We start from the raw sequence: 18,044 nt of genomic DNA on the forward strand, positions 1-18,044 counted from the left end.
AGCATTTCCACAGCGTTTTTCATATGTGTGTAGTTTCCACCTGAGGAGGGATTTCAGTGTTCCTCTGTGCTCCTCCTGCTTGCAGTTGTAACAAGAAAAATAGCACTGTGTTTTTTTTATACTGCGAAATAATATTTACTTATAAGGTAAAGGGACCCCTGACCATTAGGTCCAGTCGTGACCGACTCTGGGGTTGCGGCGCTCATCTCGCATTATTGGCCGAGGGAGCTGGCGTACAGCTTCCAGGTCATGTGGCCAGCATGACAAAGCCACTTCTGGCAAACCAGAGCAGCACACGGAAACGCCGTTTACCTTCCCGCTGTAGCGGTTCCTATTTATCTACTTGCGTTTTGACGTGCTTTTGAACTGCTACAGTAGGTTGGTAGGAGCTGGGACCAAGCAACGGGAGCTCACCCCGTCACAGGGATTCGAACTGCCGACCTTCTGATTGGCAAGCTCTAGGCTCTGTGATTTAACCCACAGCGCCACCTGCGTCCCTAATAGGCAAGTACAAATGGGTGAGTTACCCCTGGACTGTCTCAGAACCAGTTTGATTTGAATCTCCTACCCATACGCAAATGAGAGCGCAGCCAATAGAGAGAAAGAACCGCTGGCTGTATGAAACATTTCCATGCATCTGGTGATCACACGAGACATCAAAGTTAGTCCACATAGTGGGAAACAGGCAGCACTGCCCAAAGTACCTGGTTTGGGGCCACCCCCAGTAGGGACCCTCTTTCCCAGTGACAGTAAGTAGTTGCATCCCACCAGTATAGTGTTCATAAGACTGGACTGTAACACTCACCAATATCTTTTCAGAAGCAATGAATTGTAGTTAAAACAGAACAAAGCAGTGTTTTCTATGTAGTGGAAATAGACTATTCATTTTGTTTATAGCAATTATTTCAGAACTTTAATACATTGCAGTTCCTGGGTAGTTCAGCATAAAAAGGGAGTATATGATCATCGTAAGTACTCTGTGTATGATCCTAGTGAGATACAGAATGACATCAACTAGATTCTACTGCCAGGGATCAAACCATAATATGAGCACATGGACTATTGTGCTGCAGTGATGATTACTGAATATGTTTTCCTCACAGTGATTGCTTTTCAAAGAGTAGCCTTTCATCAAAAGCTCACAAGAGTGACATAAATACGGTTTTTAAGAGATACAGTGGTACTTCGGAAGTCGAATGGAATCTGTTCCGGAAGTCTGTTCAACTTCCAAAATGTTTGGAAATCAAGGCACAGCTTCCAATTGGCTGCAGGAAGCTCCTGCAGCCAATCAGAAGCTGTGGAAGCCATGTCAGACGTCCAGGTTCTAAAGAACGTTCGCAAACTGGAGCACTCACTTCCGGGTTTGCGGTGTTCAGGAGCCAAAATGTTCAACTCTCAAGGCGTTCGTCAACCAAGGTACAACTGTAATTGGGCGGGATTCACCTTACAAACCCCATCAACAGAAACCCTGTGCATCTGGGCTCCCTCCCTTTCACCCCCTGTTCACCCTGAAATTGGCTCTGGAGGGTGTTTGTAGGAGAATCTCCAGCACGGGGTGGGGTGGGAATACTACCGGTATCTGGGAAGGCTGATAAGCTTATGCAAATAAAAACATTTTTAGTATCACATTAAATTCCACCGTAAATGTTTGTATTCAGTTCAGATTTCATTTTAACCATTTTTTTTAAAAATAGAAACTTGTTATAGTTTAAACTTTTAAAATCTGGCAATTTTCATTAAAATAAAACTTTAAAAGTAATCAGTTTTTATCTCTCCTGGCAGTGGGTGGATGAGATAAGGAGGATATGATAATGTGTCCCACATACTAGTTAACTATGTTTAAGGTTGAGGTTTTTTACAATCAGGCGGTTGTGTCCATTTTCTTAAATAAATGAATTCACCCCTACCATTTCTGTAGCTATGACACTTAAGCTGGTAAACATGAATAAACCATAATGCCCAGATCAGTCTTTGTACATAAGCTACTCTATATAATTGCATGGTTATTTCTCCCCATCCCCACCAGTTTAAGTTGAAGTTTTGGAGACCAGTTAACAGGTGTCATTGAACAAGTGCTCCACCTTGTTTTGTGTAATTAAAGTTGATGAATTAATTGCTCCTTTGATTAAAATATACTCACTGTAAGACTAGTTGAGCTAGTATAACCTGGCTTCTGGCCTTTGAATCAGTACAAAATAGTGAAAGTTCCTTTTTGGGCGTAGGGTTGTTATTTAATGAATTTATTATCCCGCCCTTCCTCCCAAAGGTGCTTAGGGTGGCAAGCAAATGCACACTTGTTGTTTTTGTAGAATCAACCTCCAGGCCTTAGGCAGCAGGCTTCCCAAAGCTATGCTACTTAGCTTCCTTTAGCTCAGGCACCCCCAAACTCAGCCCTCCAGATGTTTTGGGACTACAACTCCCATCCCCCTAGTAACAGGACCAGTGGTCAGGGATGATGGGAATTGTAGTCCCAAAACATCTGGAGGGCCGAGTTTGGGGATTCCTGCTTTAGCTGAAGGTGCCGTGGATCGAACCTGGGCCCTTGTGCTTACAGGTGTATGTTCCACCTGCCAACTTATATGGCAGTCACATTTTATTTACAAGAGCTTGGAACCAGAGACGTCTTGCACAAGCAGAAAAGCACTTATGCAAGGCAGTCACCCTGCCAATTTCTCTCTTGTTACCCTACCCTGCTATAGTCCCCCTTACCCAGTCACATGCCATTCCAGAGAGTCCCTCACCCTTCAGAAGCGGCTTTCCAGAGATCCTTGGGATTGCAGTCCAGATAGGTGCCTGAAAAGCCCTGCCACATGAGTGGAATTCTGCTAATATATCTCAAGATCCAATATTTTAATTGCTATGTGTTTCCTCCACAAAGATTAATCTTTTGGTGTGCTTTATTGTAGTGTTTCTTCCAAATTGACCTGATTTGGAGCCAAGTACTTTGTCTTCAGCAGCCTACAGTGAGAGAGAGAGAGGGAACTCTTGGGGATTGTTAGTTACTTAAGAAATGTGCATATATTCTTCTAGTTTACCTCGGCAGTATTTCCATATGTGCTGTTTCCCTGTAGTGTTCTCTATAACGTTACGCATTTCAGCATGGAAATGCTAATACAGTGGTACCTCAGGTTACAAACACTTCAGGTTACAAACTCTGCTAACCCAGAAATACTACCTCAAGTTAAAAACTTTGCTTCAGGATGAGAACAGAAATCGTGCTCCAGCAGCTAAAGTGGTGCTTCAGGTTAAGAACAGTTTCAGGTTAAGAACGGACCTCCGGAACGAATTAAGTTCTTAACCAGAGGTACCACTGTCGTAATTACTTAACAGACATGCCTTGCGGAGACTAGCACTGGCTTGTTATGTGCATCAGTATTCAGGGGGTAACTGCCAGAGTTCCTTTGGGTATTGTTTTTCTCTCTCCTTAGGCTACTCAAAGTTGCCAGTGAACAGACAGTTTTGTTGTCGTATAAAATAACTTGCACTGCAAAACTAGCAGAGCCAAGAAACTAACTTGGTTTGGTTGGTGTTGCTTTTCTCATCACAGGAAAGTGTCCAGACTCCACTCTTGGAGCAGGATTGGAATATCTATGGCATTTGGCATGTGCTGACTACCTGCAAAGTTTAATTTTGTGGGGATTCTTTTGCACCCTGATACCTGTTTCCAATCATAAATGTGGAGGAATATGGGTTGCCTTTGCATGTGGCGTTGCAGACAACCAGCTCCCCATGTGGTTGTGTGCATCTTGCAATCCATTTTATGGGTGGCCGTAATATAATTGTCACTTTTGTTCAGCCTTTACTGTTGGAAAGAGAGAATAGTAAAAACACATGCAAAACAGGCATTGGAGACAAGGCTGTAATGATACAACAGACTGGTGGGTGGGGGATGTATGTATATAGAGAAGGGGGGGCTGCTTTTCTTCTTTGAGACTGTTGTCTGTCCGTTTATTGCCATACAATAAGCCTGATAGCGCATCACATTTTACTGAGGTGCAGAAATGCAAGGAGACAGGTTTGTTGGATTCCAAAATGTGGGAGCTTCCTATCCTTCACACTTTTTTGTGCAACTAGAAAAAAGCCTGCTTTAATTAGAGTTAAAAGATGTCCAGAGACTTTAGCGGTTGCCTTGGCTGTAGCTAGAGACCCAGTGAATTCAGGCACTTCCTAACCTCTATACAAGTTATATATTAAGCCAGCTTTTGTCAACCTGGTGGCCTTCAGATGTTTTGAACTAAAACCCCACCAACCCCCAGCCACCACTGCCATATTGATGCAGGTGCTGATGGGAATTGCCGCCCAAAAGATAGGACACTAGATTGGTGAAGGCTGTATTAAGCTATATACAGAAGTCACGTGTTTGGCCTGCATATCCCAAGGGAAGCTAGCAGAATTTAAGGTGTGCCAAGTCTAAACAGATGTCAGCAAGAGAGGCGAGAGGGCAAGTGGAACAGCCGACTTCTGAACTGCCACTGTTCCAGACCAGAGACTGACGGGTAAGCATGAGTTTTCTTGTTTCAGTTCCTTATTCTTCAAAGACCAGCACTTGCGGTGAGGTCGGCAGCACTTCCTTAATTTGGTCCCTCTTTTCCATGTAAAGAGGAAACAGGTGGGCTTGACTGCTAAGAAGAGCTGTACATTTCAGCAGGCAGTGTGACGTTGCTACGCATGTGAGCAGGCATAGACTCCTGGAGATTAAAGCAATGACTGAGATATGCTCAGTTGGGCTGTTTGGACAGTTTCCTGCCATGTCCTTGCTGTTCCTGAGGACATCACCTGTTGACACAGAGATTCCCTATCTTTGAATAGGAAATAATTTCTTGGTTGTTTAGCAGCAAGATTATTTTCACACTCCACTGCCTTGCAAATATCCTGAACGGTAGTTAATTAATCCATTATACCTTTGGTAAGCTTTGCTCCAAAATTGCTCATCTTTGTGTATGTTTTTTAAAAAAGTAAATTCTGATTCTGGTTTAGAAAGATTTTGGTTGTTGAATTGTTGCTTAGCTTTTGGGTTTGGATGGTTGTTTTCGAAAGATCTTGGGATATACTCTTCAGAAGGAAGCAGTGAGTTAGATCAGGGCGGTCCACTTTTCATACTTGCAGGCCACACACTGCTTTGTTGCACAGAGGGGGTCGAGGCCAAAATGGGGGGGGGGACCCCACCCTTGTGGTGCCTTCTCAAAGCCAGCTAAGTGAGGTGTCGGGCTTTAGGAAGGAGGCACAAGGCTCTGGAAGGGTTCTAAAGCCTTCCCACCTCCTTTAGGAAGGTAGCACAAGGGCCACATGTTGGACCACACTGAGTTAGATCGTGCGAAATGCATTTTTGTGTTCTCAGCCACTTTTAAAATGTGGACATTTGCAAGGGAAATAAGTAAGCTATAATGGAAGGAGTGTGATAACTTAGGCACAGGCAACAAGTCCATAGAGAAACATTTATGAAAATCAGTGAATATTCAGTAACATTTCATTCTGTGGTGGTGGAGAGACAAACAGATGGAAGAAACATCTACTTTGTTCTCGTCTGACCCTAAACCTGCCATGCTTGATTTCGAGTAGATCTTTTCTTGGCTACATAGTATTCAAGAATATTTATTTTTGGTGTATTGTAATTTGTTTCTCTGAAGTGATGTCTAAATAGAAGGTGTCATTTCTGGAGCTCCTCTAGTTACATAGCAGCCTGTTATTTGCTTTCTACACTTCCAGGAATAATTCTCTCTATGCTTGATACAGGGGTCAGAGATATTGGCATGCCTTGGTACCCAGCCAAAATGTGTTCCTGTTGTTGCCCTATCCCTCCCCTCCAGAGAGAGGAATCCCTCACACCCAAACATGCAAATAATATGGAATGATAACAATAGGTTTTAGATAACATGGCAGTCAAGCTTAGAGTAGGGAATTTCAGCACCCTACTCCGCGATAGATGACTATTGCCAGTTATCCAAGCTGACTTGAGTCCCATCGGGGGGGGGAGCAGAATATAAATAAATTTATCATCTACTATGCCCCATCTCCTTGTATTTTCTCTTTCCATCATCTTCTGCTCCCATTGACAGCTCCATTAAATATCAAAATCTTTTGAAAGCATCTATGTTGAAAGATGAGTTTATGTAAAGCAAATGCATGCAAATGTGCTTAGCTAAAATAATGTATTCTAACATAGAGTTTGCACTTTCCTGGCAAATAACATTTGTGCAGTGCATGCAACCTACCCACAATACCAGAGAGAGAGAGAGAGAGAGAGAGAGAGAGAGAGAGAGAGAGAGAGAGAGAGAGAGGATCAGCCCAACAGATGCAGAAGGATTAATCTAGCTGATTTGAAGGATTAATCTGTTAATATGGAAATATAACCCAGGATACATGTAGAAAAGTTTAAAACTACAAATACTGCACAGTTAAGGGGGCAGTGAGGGGAGAGAAGCGGTGAACCTACTCAAAATTGTGGTAGGAACAACCCTCATTTATTGCAAGCAGCTTCCACCATTAAATTTTCCTAGTAAGGTGAAGAGCTTGATAATAAGCATCTATTAAGGAAGTACTGCTCCAGAGACCCAGGTGGCGCTGTGGGTTAAACCACAGAGTCTAGGGCTTGCTGATCAGAAGGTCGGTGGTTCGAACAGGGTGAGCTCCTGTTGCTTGGTCCCAGCTCCTGCCCACCTAGCAGTTCAAAAGCACATCAAAGTGCAAGTAGATAAATAGGTACCACTCTGGTGGGAAGGTACACGGTGTTTCCGTGCGCTGCTCTGGTTCGCCAGAAGCAGCTTTGTCATGCTGGCCACATGACCCGGAAGCTGTCTGCAGACAAACGCCGGCTCCCTCGGCCTATAGAGCAAGATGAGCGCCGCAACCCCAGAGTCGGACACGACTGGACCTGATGGTCAGGGGCCCCTTTACCTTTACCTTAAGGAAGTACTGCTCCAGCCCTAAGGAATGTATAAAAGAAAGGAATGTATAAAAGAATGTATTGGACAGAAAGAGGGGTGGGCACATCCCATGAATATTAGCAGCAGCAAAAAGCACCTCACTCTGCGCAGTAACCTTTTGGACATGACTTTGAGAGAGGGCAAAAAGATAAATCCCTTGAGAGTGAGGGCGGTGCTCCTTTGTTCCATCTCAGCCACACCAGCATGTTGTCAACTTTGGCACCATCTTCCTCACTATATGATACCCGCTAGGCAAGGATCATCAATGAGATTATTGCCAGGAAGAAGACTCTGTTTCCTTACTCATTTTGAGGATTTATAGCCCAACTTTTAATTGAGTGGATTAAATTGAATGTTTTCTTTTTTAATGGAATTGAAGGAGGCTAGTAAAAAGCAGCGGACTGAATGGCAATAAGCAGGGTTTTTGTTTTGTTTTTGTTTTAAAAAAAGAATGTTCACAGCACTTGTGGGGGAGAGGAAGGTGCTCTTTAGCTCTATTCCCAAAGCAGTGTTTTCTCCCTGAGCATGAAGCTGGCAAACAATAAGGACACCCCCAGTATGTAATTTGGCCAAGCTTTTACCTGTTTGTACCAGTGGTGGTAGAAGAGAGTTGGAAACAGAAGGCTCACAACTATTTTAAGTCACTATTGGGGTGCGAACAGTCTTGTAAAACTTAGGAGATAGATTGGAGGAAGAGATATAGGCAGAAAGAGAACTGATTTAGGGAATGGGAGCCTGCTCTATCTTATTCTCCCCCCCCCAAAAAAACCCCCAATTTCCCTTGGAAATTATTTTCTCCAGGTGTCTGCTGGCTAGGACTACTTAGCAGTGAAGGAAAATAATAAAAAAAGCCTACTGGACCAGACCAGTGGCCCATCTAATCCAGCACCCTGTTCTCACAGTGGCCAACCTGGTGCCTTTGTGAAGCCTGCAAGCAGGATCTTAGCACAAGAGTACTCTTACCTGTGGTTTCCATCAACTGGTACTTCTGTATGGCTTCCAGAGTTCCCACCACTGAAATGAATTCTGGAACTGTGCTCTGGGAAACCTTGGCTCAAAGAGAAGGTGGAGGAAACAGCAAGATAGTACTAGCTAGCAGCATGGTATCCAGAGCTGGACAATCAGATCTTAGATCTTATTCCACCTACAATGGTTGCTTATTTGCTTCTGAGCACTTTAATGCTGGTGTTAACCTTTAAAGCCTCTACCAACCTAGGTTACCTCAAGGACTATCTATTTCTGTGTAAAGGTGCCTGGTTTTTAAATAAATGTCAGAGGAATCTCCCTTTCTATTACAATGTGAGATTAGGCAGGTAGAAGACACAGGATCTTCTGAAAGCACCAAAACTATGGGATACCCTTCTTGTGGAGATTCATCTACTCATAAACTTTTCATCACAAGCTTTTAATGCTTAACAATTTGCTGCTTTTTGGGAACTTTATGGACTGCCGCTTCTAACGTGATTTTTTAATACCAGTGCTGCTATTTTTAGTACTTTATCAGCTGTAATTGTATTCTACAGAAAGGTAGAATATAATTAAAATTAATAAAACTGAGGGATCTGCTTTTTGCCCTCATCAGCTGCCTAGACACCATTCACTGAGCCATCTTCCAGAGAAATCTGAGGTCCTGGATCTTGCTGCATGTCATACTGGACTGCTGCAGTAGGGAGAAGCAGCACTGGTCTTGGAAGGAAACCAGGGTCTGTTTTACCACCTGAGAAGGCTAAAAGTAAATAAGAGTCTGCCTTGCTTCTTCTCCAAACTTCTGGAGACACTGGAAAAAGGGGAAGCTGCTACTAATGCAGACCTGGAAAGAGGGATTTGCCAAGCATTCAGGGCGTGGACACATATTTCCATACACAACCTCCCTATCTCACACACTGAGGCAGGAGCATTTCAACCAATTCACCACAGATCCACCCAAGCAAATCAGACCAAAACTTATGTGCCACAAAGCATTGTACCTATAATGCCAGCCACCATTGGGGGAAAAAATGCAGGACTTGATTTGTCTGTGGGTCCTATCCAAGTGACTCTTACAAGGTTCCCAGAAAGCTACTTAAAGCAAATAGCTTCAAGCTGACGCAATCACGTAGTCAAGCCACGTGAAGCAGAAAAGCTAACAAAAGTAGTCTGGATCAACAGTCAATCTGAGTAGAGAAATTCTTGTCCAATTCTAATTAGTGGTCAGTGCTGAAAAATGAGCCTATGCTGACTCCCTAGGCAATGGAACTTCCTGAGCGGTTGCATTGGAAGGCAAGCTGCAATATAGTTTGCAGGCTGCTGAACATGGGACTATTTTTATTTTTATTCACAAGTATGGTGATGGAATATTTCACCTAGCAAATAACTAGTCAGCTGCATTTGTGGAGGGGGTTCTCCAACAAATTCTACGGTCAGAAAGGGCAGCAATGGTGCATAATGAGTACCGTGGTTTTTCTGGGGAAAGGCAATGATTAGTTCTCCTGGTTGTATGAGGGATTTGGCACTGAGTAACTAAAGAGAGTTTTCACATACACACACACACCAGAAAGTAGACAAAAGGTCTTACAAATACTGTAGAGGTTGATTGAACCAGAACCCTGACATCTCAACTACACGTGGCCAAAGGCATTGTTATCTTATTATGTCAGAAACAAATTCTAGGGCTGTGATTCAGGGAGAGCAGGGTACAAGACTTGTAATGCAAAAATCAGCAAAATGTTAAAAAAAACACAAATACATCTCTTTCACTTGGAAACTTAGTGAATAATGTTTTCCATCATTAGTTGGGGCTTCCTCAGCTGATGCCTTCTTTATACATACACACCAAAGCAGATAAAAAATAGGTAGCACAACAAAATCCACAAAAAGGGTGAACTAATACCTTCATTAACACTACAGTGCGAATGTGGTTGTAGTTGTTACACACACACACACACACACACACACACACAGAGAGAGAGAGAGAGAGAGAGAGAGAGAGAGAGAGAGAGAGAGAGAGAATTCCTTTAGTGAGCTTCCCATATTCCAGGACAATTTCATAACGCAGAAATCTCAAAAGAGGCAATAAAGGCTCTGTACCACTCACCCTTAGATTATAAAATCTACAGTGAGAACATTCAAGATGGCTGCAATAGGCACACATCTTGAATTATCTACAGTCTCTCTCCCCCTCCTGCCGCAGTAGGTAATGGGCACAGCTTCTGTCTTAAGCAGGTCGAGAGGTTATAACGGTTAGTGCCCTCCCCGCTTAACTATGTCATCAACACATCACACAGGTTCCCTCTGGTCCAAACACCCAGTGGCCCAATTCCCTCCTTCCTGAAGCATTGTTTTAGCTACAAGGGGAATGGCCCATTAACAGGTTGCAAGAGGAGCAGAGGCTTTGCCTTGGGATTGCACTTTTCTGAGCCCAATACTTACCTCTCCTTTTCCACCCATGAAATGTCCACATATCCCAGTTTGTGGTGCATTTAGACATAGTAGTAAATATTTTACATGTGCATACTGAAGAAAATAACAGCACTGCTGCCCTCCAGTCCTGAAAACTATATTTGCTTATTCCCTCCATCCTTCTGCAAATAGACCTGGCTGACTAAACTTGGGCATCCTCAATGTGATCTTTCACCTATATAAGAGGAAGAATGAAATGAAAGGGGGCTGGCAAAGTATCAGTTTTTTTAAAAAAAACACTTGAGAAAAGGACTGTGTTTGCTTGCCAAGCTTTTGCTTCTTTTACTAAAATTGTTCATTTTTGTTTAGAATGGTGGAAATATTCAACTCGCAGGCATGCATACATAAATCTTGGTGAATACATTGGAACACAATGTAGTCTCTTGGTGTTCCGCATCCAGAAGTGAGCATGTAGTTCAAGTCCTCAGATAAGGAAAAACAACCTCCCATAGGTGGAGGTCGGTTTATTTGTTTGTACATACAGTTAGCCCATCCTGTACCAGTAAATCGGAATCCCCTATGTAGTTGTAGATCAGTAGCCCTAGCTTTATTCATTAACTGTATGTATTCTTAACATCTGTTTGAGCGTGTCTGGAGACAATATCTTGCTAACAAATCAGCACTGCACAGTTTAACTCAGTTTTTCCAAGCATCAGGTCTATTCTGTCATCACAACAGAAAATGCATGTGGCAATCTCTCACATGTCCAGGAGTTTGGGGGGGGGGGGAAAGGTGTGGGAGAGTTTCCTTCCTTTATAGTTTTGGGCCTCAGCATCCAGGACAGTGTGTTAGAAGTATAAAATGTAACTCACCCTAGCTTAATACTTTTATCAGGCTATTAGATGGCATGTTGAAGACGTGATTTAATGGAGAAGACAAGGCAGCAGACATGAAGGTCAGCCAGTGGAACTACAGAAGAAGGTTAATGGCCTGTGTTTTGGCCTGGCTGCCTTTACAGTAGTCTATTGCATCTGTATCTTGCTACCAGTTCCTTACAAACTAAACTCATTTAGCATTGATTGATGACGCATTCAGAAGTTTCAGGTGTCGGAGGCTGCGGCTTCCTCTCGATTGCTGTTTCTTCTCTCCAAATAACAAAGGAGAGATTGACCTTGGAGTCTGTAGAGTCAGCTTTCCTGTAAAAGTCACTTTAAGAAAAACTTTTTAATGGTCTTGTTGTGTTGACTTTTCACATAATAGATCGGGACTTGGCATTTTTCAGTGACGTTCCAAACCGCATGCATTTCTCCTGATGAGAAACCTAAAGCGACTGAATAGAGTGTCTTCAGCTTGGGAGGCTTAATTCTGTACTATACTGTATATGTGATGTTTTAATGGTACAACCCTGCATGTGTCGACTCAGAAGTAAGTCCCATTGAGTTCAACAGAAATGTCTTATTTTTGGCAATCTCTATTCCATAATTTCACAAATTCCAATTTCAAGTATCTAAACCCTTTGCCTAACTTTTCTAAACCAAGCTAAGTGGGTAAACTTTGTCAAATATAGTGTATCCCACACTATTCACCCTATTATATTTCTGCACACCGTGAATTTTTTTACTTTTTGAAATTTATTTGCCACCTCAGTTGGAGTTGTAAAATATTAAGTTGCCCTCCAATTCTGTGATCTTCAGATGGTATTATATCCTCAGTGTATCTTTGAATAATTCTTACTGGTGGTGACAATAATGGAAATGTGTGCAGTGATTCTAATCTCAACCATTTCCATCCAGTGCCCTTGAGAACCCCACCACGTATGAAAGCCACATACTCTGTGCTGGAAATGCACTCACTCTGTCATTACCCTTTTCATTTTTGCTTAATTTTAAAGGAGTTAAATGTTTTTTGTATAGAACTTTATAATGATTTTCCTTTAAATCAGTAGGAATTGAGATATTAGAGTCTTTTATGAAAATAGCTTCAACACCCCACAATAATTATTCCATCTAGCTTTTAAACCTATCTATATTTGCTTTTCTTTCCTCAATCATTGTGCTCCAATATATTTTAGATAATTATTCTTTAGAGTTCTGTAATTCTAAAGTTAATTTTTCAAACCCTGTGGTCTATTAATTTCATTTTGCCTTATAAGGTCTTTTAGCCGGCACATTAATTGAAAACATTCAAACCATTGAATTCTATTATTCCATCTTGTGCAAATTATCAAATACTGCAAGACTTACCATATTTTTTTTTGGGGGGGGAGTGATATTTAACAAAAACCCACATTTTTCTAGGCTATGAAATTGTAAATGTTACTGTTTTATATGCCACCAAGCAATATCTGCACTCAACTGGAACTGAACATTTTCCCAGTTAATAAGAAAAGATTATATCATATAATTAACAGAGATATCAGATGACCATCTAGTGTAGTTATACCTTTATTAACACCTTTAATGAGATCTCCAGACCATGTTTATTCTTTTATCGATAGTAACTCTTGAAAAGGCAGCACCATACTATTATTGGACCCAATTTTGTTTGTTTATTAATTTCAGTGAGTCTTCTCTGGGTGTGCTTTTTGTTGCTCACTCATATGTGGTTGTGTTGCATTTTCTGCTCCTGTTGACCTTACAGTAATACCTCGACTTACAAACGGCTCAACAACCGAATTTTTCGACTTACGAATGGGGGTAATGGCCGCGCGCTTACGAATGTCTCGACATCCAGAAAAAAAACCCACAGCGGTTTTAGATAGGGATTTTTCGACTTACGAATTTTTAGATAGGGTTGCTTCGACTTAACTAATTTTTCCATTTTCAATGCATTCCTATGGGAAATCCTATGGGACTTATGAATTTTTTGATTTACGAAGGTGCCTTCGGAACGGATTAAATTCGTAAGCCGAGGCACCACTGTATATGGGTTTTACTCATTCTATTGTAAACAGCTTTGATATTCTTCGATGAAAAGCAGTATATTGAAGAAAATTAAATCTCTTGTTCAGTTAAATAACCTTCATGTAGCTTCTGTTTAATTGCTATATACGGAATGGAATGAAACTGTCTGCTACACCATTGATCAATGTGGTTTTGGCTTCAGCCAATTACTTGGAAAATATTTCTTTGAAAACCTAAGTGTGGATATAGTACACTGGCTTTAGAGGTTGTTCTGCATTCCGCCAAGGAACAGAACAAATACAGAAGTTAACAACATTTGTTAGCTTAAGACAATGATTTAGAAGAGGCTTGTAAGTAGTCACTAGGCAGGCAAGGAGGCTTTTGAAAAAGTTAGCTGTCTTTTTCAAATTGCAGCTTGGTATGGATGGGTAGGTTGCTAAAGGTTTCTGTGAGTTGAGTTACTTTGTGATTTAACTGCCGGGTTTACTAAGCACTTGTTCTCAATAGCAACCCTCTTTAATTGGGTAATTGCTGTTTTCACTGTAATGGTGTGATTTTGCACTGATCTAACACTGGGGAGTGGGAGATGTTGAGGATCCAGAGTGTCAGCACAAAGCAATTTTTAGAGGCTAAGTGCTCTTGCATCTTTTCCATTCAAGAGTGCACTAAAGCACTTTTATTTGTGCTTTCTCCACGCAGGTTGCAAAATAAAGGCATTGAGAGCCAAGACAAATACCTACATCAAGACCCCTGTCCGCGGAGAAGAACCCATTTTTGTCGTCACTGGGCGCAAAGAAGATGTAGCCATGGCCAAAAGGGAAATTCTTTCTGCTGCTGAACACTTCTCCATGATTAGAGCTTCACGTAACAAAAATGGCCCAGCATTGGGAGGACTGTCTTGTAACCCCAACCTACCAGGCCAAACTACAGTCCAGGTCAGGGTGCCTTACCGTGTTGTGGGGCTGGTGGTTGGCCCCAAAGGCGCTACAATCAAGCGGATCCAGCAGCAGACCCACACCTACATAGTTACTCCCAGTAGAGACAAGGAGCCAGTATTTGAGGTTACCGGTATGCCTGAAAACGTAGATCGTGCTCGCGAAGAGATAGAAATGCACATCGCCATGCGCACTGGAAACTACATTGAACTGAACGAAGAAAATGATTTCCATTATAACGGTACGGACGTGAGCTTTGAAGGAGGGAACCTGGGATCTGCCTGGCTTACTTCCAACCCAGTACCTCCTCCAAGCCGCACTAGGATGATTTCTAATTTCAGAAATGACAGCTCCAGTTCTTTAGGAAGCGGCTCCACTGATTCCTACTTTGGAAGCAATAGGCTGGCTGACTTCAGCCCAACAAGTCCATTCAGCGCAGGCAACTTTTGGTTTGGAGAAACGTTGCCTTCTGTAGGTGCGGAGGACATTGCAGTTGACTCTCCTGCGTATGACTCCTTGCCGACGCCTTCTCAAACCATCTGGACACCCTTTGAACCCGTTAACCCGCTCTCCAGTTTTGGTAACGAACCTGCTAGTAACGTGAAGGCTCCACGGAGAGGGAGTCAGCCATCCACTCCTCGCCTGTCGCCTACATTTCCCGAAACCTTGGAACATCCGCTGGCAAGGAGAGTCCGAAGCGATCCACCCAGTACAGTCAGCCAGGTTGGCCTTCCGATCTACATCCCTGCTTTCTCCAATGGTACCAACAGCTACTCTTCTTCCAATGGTGGCTCCACATCTAGTTCCCCTCCAGAGTTGAGACGGAAGCATGACTGCGTGATATGCTTTGAGAACGAAGTAATTGCCGCCCTGGTTCCGTGTGGCCACAACCTGTTCTGCATGGAATGTGCCAGTAAGATCTGTGAAAAAGACGCACCCACGTGTCCAGTTTGCCAGACAGCTGTTACTCAGGCGATTCAAATTCACTCTTAAATATATAGAGATATTATATATGGACTTTTTAAACTCTTAATGGCTTGGATGTAATGGTACCCCCTAAGTAAACTTATAATGAACTCAGACTGTTATTGGGCTTTCTTGAGATTAGGCTAATGTTGTTTGAAAAGGCATGTAGTCTCTTTTTTTCTTTTTCTTTTTTGGAAAAGGTATGTACAGTTTAACACTAAGCCTAGCCAGTCTTTGTCCATTTTGGTTGCAGCTGTGGCACCTGTAGCAGAGTTCTGGAATGAAGTTGCGAGACGATAGGCGGGTCAGGAACTTGGAACAGTTTCAGAACAGAATGGAGCGTGAGGCTTCGCAGGTCATGACAGCAAAAGTCTGACACAGCCCTGAATGTAGAAACTGTCGGTTTATAAGAGGGAAGGGTACAAAGGATTATCAATGTATCAAACACACTTCCAATGCTGCCTTCTTTACACTGCCAGTTTTTCAAAACAGGTTTGGGGGCGCTTCCTCCTCCTCCCCCCCCCATTACAACATAGGCTTAATTAACCTAATGTTGCAAATAATTTTATGATGCACAATTTGATTTCCTGGCATTCAGCAAGTAGCGTAGCGGTAACTTTTATTAATGTGATCATTGTTCATAAGGGGGACAGGGGACAGGGCAAAATGGTATGAATAGACCACCTTCTCCTCCAATATGCAAATGGGGCATCTTAAGAGAATCAGGAATGTGTGGGTCTTCCATTGCTGAAGCATGGGACAGTCTGCCTTGCCTCGATCAGTGCTAAGGGCAACGCAAACAAAGAGCCCCCCTCCCCCCCCAGTAGCTGGCCTTCCCATTAATTTCAAGGGAGGGTGTTGGTTTTGCGTTTTGTATCCATAGATTGGCTCACCCCGTTGAGAGTAGGGGGACCCCTCTGCTTGCACTGGAGCACTCACGCTGTGTTCAACCCACACCACACATGGAATCCATGTGAAAAGCTGTGGTGTTTTCCGAGCAGCCTATCAAGTGTCTCTTCCTTACCCCCCCCTTCTCCGCCCCCAGTCTGCTTCAGAGGAGGGGGCGTCTGCTGGGAGGACAGCTGTCGGGTCTTTGCACCCTTTGTATCTGATAGCGAGGATGCTAACATTCCATTGGCTAGTTTGATCAAGCTGTTCTTAAATTAACTATTTTAGAGATTATCAGAGTTCAAAAAATGTGAATCATTTTTATGTTTCAACCATAACTTGCACATTATGTGAAGCATGTATTTTATTTTTAGTAATGTAAAAGGGGGGACGACGACAGAGAATCAGTTACATTATGCTCTTGTATCATTCATGAGAGCAGCTGTGACTGTGGCCCAGCGAGGGGTTTATCTCATTTCAAATCCACCCATCTTCCCCTTTGCAAGTCAATACGAGCTTCTCCCCGTTCCTTTCCTTTGTGTTTTCTTTACATTTCAACCTGTGGATGTTTTCTTGCTTCTTCATACTCAGAATGTTCCCAAATCTGTGCTGGCATTTGAAAAAAGAACACTCAGAAGTTCTGATGGATTTCTTTATTTTTTTATTTCTCTCTCTCTCTTTTCCTTTTGGAGCAATACCTTCTCAAGTTGAAACAAACAGATTCCCCCCCCCTCCCCTCAGTATAGCAAATTCTATGTGTATTGAACTAGTAAATATACAGAAATCTTTATTTTTTATTTCCACTTGAAAGGGTTACATTTCGTATTAAAAAAAGTTTACAGATAACGGTTTTTATTTTATGATTTTTTCCAGTATAAAAGTTGCCTTGATGGCATATTATTATTATAATATTATTATATTATGAAATGCATAACTTTAACGCTAACAGCTTGTAGGATAGTTTAAATGTCAGTATTGAAACCTTAATCTTTAGCTGCAGTCTTGTAGATATGAACAATCTCGTTCACCGAGCATGTATTTTGTACTCTTGCATTGTACACTGCAACTAATAAGCCAAGGAGTCGACAGACATTAGGCGCGTGTACCGTTTCTATAAACCACAGACTCAAGAATGACAAAGCTCTCAATATAGTTTAGTATTTGCTAATTTTACTACACTCTTTTTGTTATGTATATGTAGGGGGGTCATAGGGATTATAAATTCAATTTGAGTAAATTTAAAAAAAGACAAACCATATATTTTATGATAAAGGGCCTTTAACTTATGGTGGCCAAAGCACTGATATTATATATTTGCTGTAAAGAGAATTATAAGAGTTTTATTTTTCTGATATTAAAAGTTACTTAATAAAGACTTGTTTCCATTAACTTGAATGTTTTCTTGACGTTGCTCTTTTCATGGTTTGCATGTCAAAGGACATATTAGAAACCTGTAACTGAAGAATTCGTGGAGGGCAACTGGTGCACTGAAAAGAAAACAAGGGAGGCAAGCAAAGAAAATGTCTCCTGCTACACTATTACCTTGCACACACAGCCCAATTCAGGGCCATTTACCTCCCAATGCCGGGGTCAGCCCCAGACATATTGGCACCTCAGGTGAAGCACAAAATGGTGCCTCCCGCCAGGGAAGAAGGGCTAAGTGAAGATCTACATCAGAAACAAGAGGGAAATACTGTACAGATCTGCACTGGGAACACAGTGGGAGGAGACCAGCGATGCCTATTCACCAAAAGGTGAATTGCTGCCACTATGGCAGCAGCGGCAGTAGGAAATAAATTCCTTGGAGGCGGCAGGAGCAAAATGCCCTGCAGAATAGAAAACCAGGTGCCACTCGTTGCTTCTGTGGGGCTGTAAGCCGCTTTCTGGTACCAAGGCGGAAAGCAGACTTAACCACTTTGTAATATTATCGGGAAACCCGGTTTCTTTTCTCTCTCAACGGACCTGGTACAGCCAGATATCTCAACAATGTGTTTGAACCCCAGCTGTGTGGATTGTGCAAAGGAAGCATTGTTGTGGAAGACCGTCCCCAT

General features: G+C 42.4%; 1 protein-coding gene across 1 annotated transcript in view; it reads left to right on the forward strand.

Annotated features, from left to right (window-relative positions):
• Positions 1-17,382, forward strand: part of MEX3C (mex-3 RNA binding family member C) — a 30,067-nt gene extending 12,685 nt beyond the window's left edge. The window contains exon 2 of the mRNA XM_035100345.2: positions 13,904-17,382. Coding sequence (XP_034956236.2) covers positions 13,904-15,132 — 1,229 coding nt within the window. The 3' untranslated portion in view covers positions 15,133-17,382. The remainder of the gene's footprint in view (positions 1-13,903) is intronic.
• The last annotated feature ends 662 nt before the right edge of the window (positions 17,383-18,044 follow it).

The sequence above is a fragment of the Zootoca vivipara genome, chromosome 11, assembly GCF_963506605.1.
Source record: "Zootoca vivipara chromosome 11, rZooViv1.1, whole genome shotgun sequence".
Lineage (NCBI taxonomy): Eukaryota > Metazoa > Chordata > Lepidosauria > Squamata > Lacertidae > Zootoca > Zootoca vivipara.